The sequence below is a fragment of the Verticillium alfalfae genome, genomic scaffold, assembly GCF_000150825.1.
Source record: "Verticillium alfalfae VaMs.102 supercont1.14 genomic scaffold, whole genome shotgun sequence".
In the NCBI taxonomy this organism is placed as follows: Eukaryota; Fungi; Ascomycota; class Sordariomycetes; order Glomerellales; family Plectosphaerellaceae; genus Verticillium; species Verticillium alfalfae.
Window position 1 is genome coordinate 505,590 of NW_003315025.1, and position 1,806 is coordinate 507,395.

Genomic DNA, 1,806 nt, shown 5'->3' on the forward strand with positions numbered 1-1,806 from the left:
GTTGCGTCTGATCTGACTCGATATGAGATTACGCTGAAGCGCGATTCACGTGATCTGGAGCTTGCTCTCCTGTAAGTTTTCCCCACGGACCTCTTCCCCCCCAGGCGTTTCTTACCTTAGACCCCTACCTGTTCCCCTTGCTTTTGATCTGCCACCCACCACCTTCGTCATACGTACCCCATCTCCCAGTTACCGGCCATGTTCTTACCAGGTTTCTTCGCAAAAGGACGGGCTAGCTGTTCAAGCATCCACATCAAAAACGGTTCAGATGGGCTAATTCGGCTTTTTCCTTCTTTTTCAGGAACTAAGAGAGGCGTTTGGATCAGCATGCTTCGCTGCAATAAGCATGAGAAACTGGTTTTATGCATCGAAACGGCGGGGTTGTATTTGTTTTGGCTTACTTGGGGATTTAACTTTCATTTGTGTCTTTAACATGATCAAACACTTTTTTTGCTTTGATCAAACGGAAGCGGGAAATACGTACAGTAATGTGCGATACGATACACCACCAATTCAGGCGGGCTCTCAATGAACGATGCTCTGGAAAATACAAATAACCGTAAAAAACGGTTGCTTCAAAAGAGAACTGCAGTCGATCGAGATGATGTCGTGGCGTGTGGTGCTCGTGGGGCTAGTGTACAAGGATGTTGCTCGCGGGTGTCATTCCGACCCGTTCATTTGACGAGGGTCAGCGGGTATGAGCACAATCTGATCGTTCGTTCATCGGGGAAAATTCAACAATGCTGTATTCTGGAGTTCCCCGTGCGGGTTGGTCGACGCCTCTTCTGATCCCTAGTGTCCCCCCTCATGGGCAGAAAAAGCAGCTTCCGTATGCCACGAGGAAAAACCTGGCACAGGGGGATTCACTAATTACCCCAGGTCGATGTAACGGCGGCCCAGCAGCCTTTAGCGTATCGACGGTCCCTTCGGTACCCGCTCCTTGGCCCGTTTCAGCATGTTGCTTCGCTCAGCCTTGGCTGCACCCCCAGCGTCGCGTTGGCGGTGGAGATGAAGCGTAGTTGACTTGAACGTTCTGGACCTCCGTCGAGGCTTGGCCGAGTTCCGATTTAGAGATCGCGATCGTGGCTGGTGAGACTGACGAAAAAAGTCTCACGTCTGCCCTGCTTCACCACTAGTCCGTCGACATTTCTAGGGGCTTGATGCTTGCTAGTCAAGTCGACAACACACGAGGCCCTTTCCTCCCGTTGTCTCACCAACTTTGACGGTTCGAAGCTTATCCCAGGTTTGACAGGTGAAGAGCGAAAACGAGCTGCCCAGCCACTCGACCCAATGTCGATCCCCGTTTCTGATGAGGCGTCCTCTCGCCCCCCGCCCCCAGCATCACACTGACGAGGGATGTCTTGTTCGGTCTGGCCAATTGTGGCTTGCCTGGCTACCCTAGCTGCCCTGTCGTGCTGCGTCTGCTACCGCCCCGAATGATTGTTAGGCGTTTAGGCTGTTCCGACTTCCATGCTCACCCACAACGGCCCACATTCTGCTTGACCACGTTGGCTTCACGGCTTGAGGTCACTCACTCCGTTTCTTCTTTTGATGTGGACTGAGATGACGGCCCAGTGACAGATGGGGGTTCCTATTTGGTGCTTGCCCCGGTCCCATTCAGGTCAGTGGAGATCCAGAGGACATGGACATGGACATGTACACATCCACGCACGGCCGAGTCTAGACCGCCAGACGAAGCCACAGTTGGCGAGAGACTGCATCGAGGCACATCGACGAGCTCGAGGAAGACTGGACCTGAAGCCCCGGAGGATGCCCTCTCGAGACGCCTCCTGCCTCCCTAACCTG

At 53.5% G+C, this 1,806-nt stretch overlaps 1 protein-coding gene across 1 annotated transcript in view; it reads left to right on the plus strand.

The window, feature by feature from the left end:
• VDBG_09126 (predicted protein) overlaps nt 1–277 on the plus strand; it is a gene marked incomplete at both ends in the record, with an annotated part of 4,576 nt that extends 4,299 nt beyond the window's left edge. The window contains one exon of the mRNA XM_003000585.1: nt 105–277. Coding sequence (XP_003000631.1) covers nt 105–277 — 173 coding nt within the window. The remainder of the gene's footprint in view (nt 1–104) is intronic.
• Nucleotides 278–1,806: the final 1,529 nt, after the last annotated feature.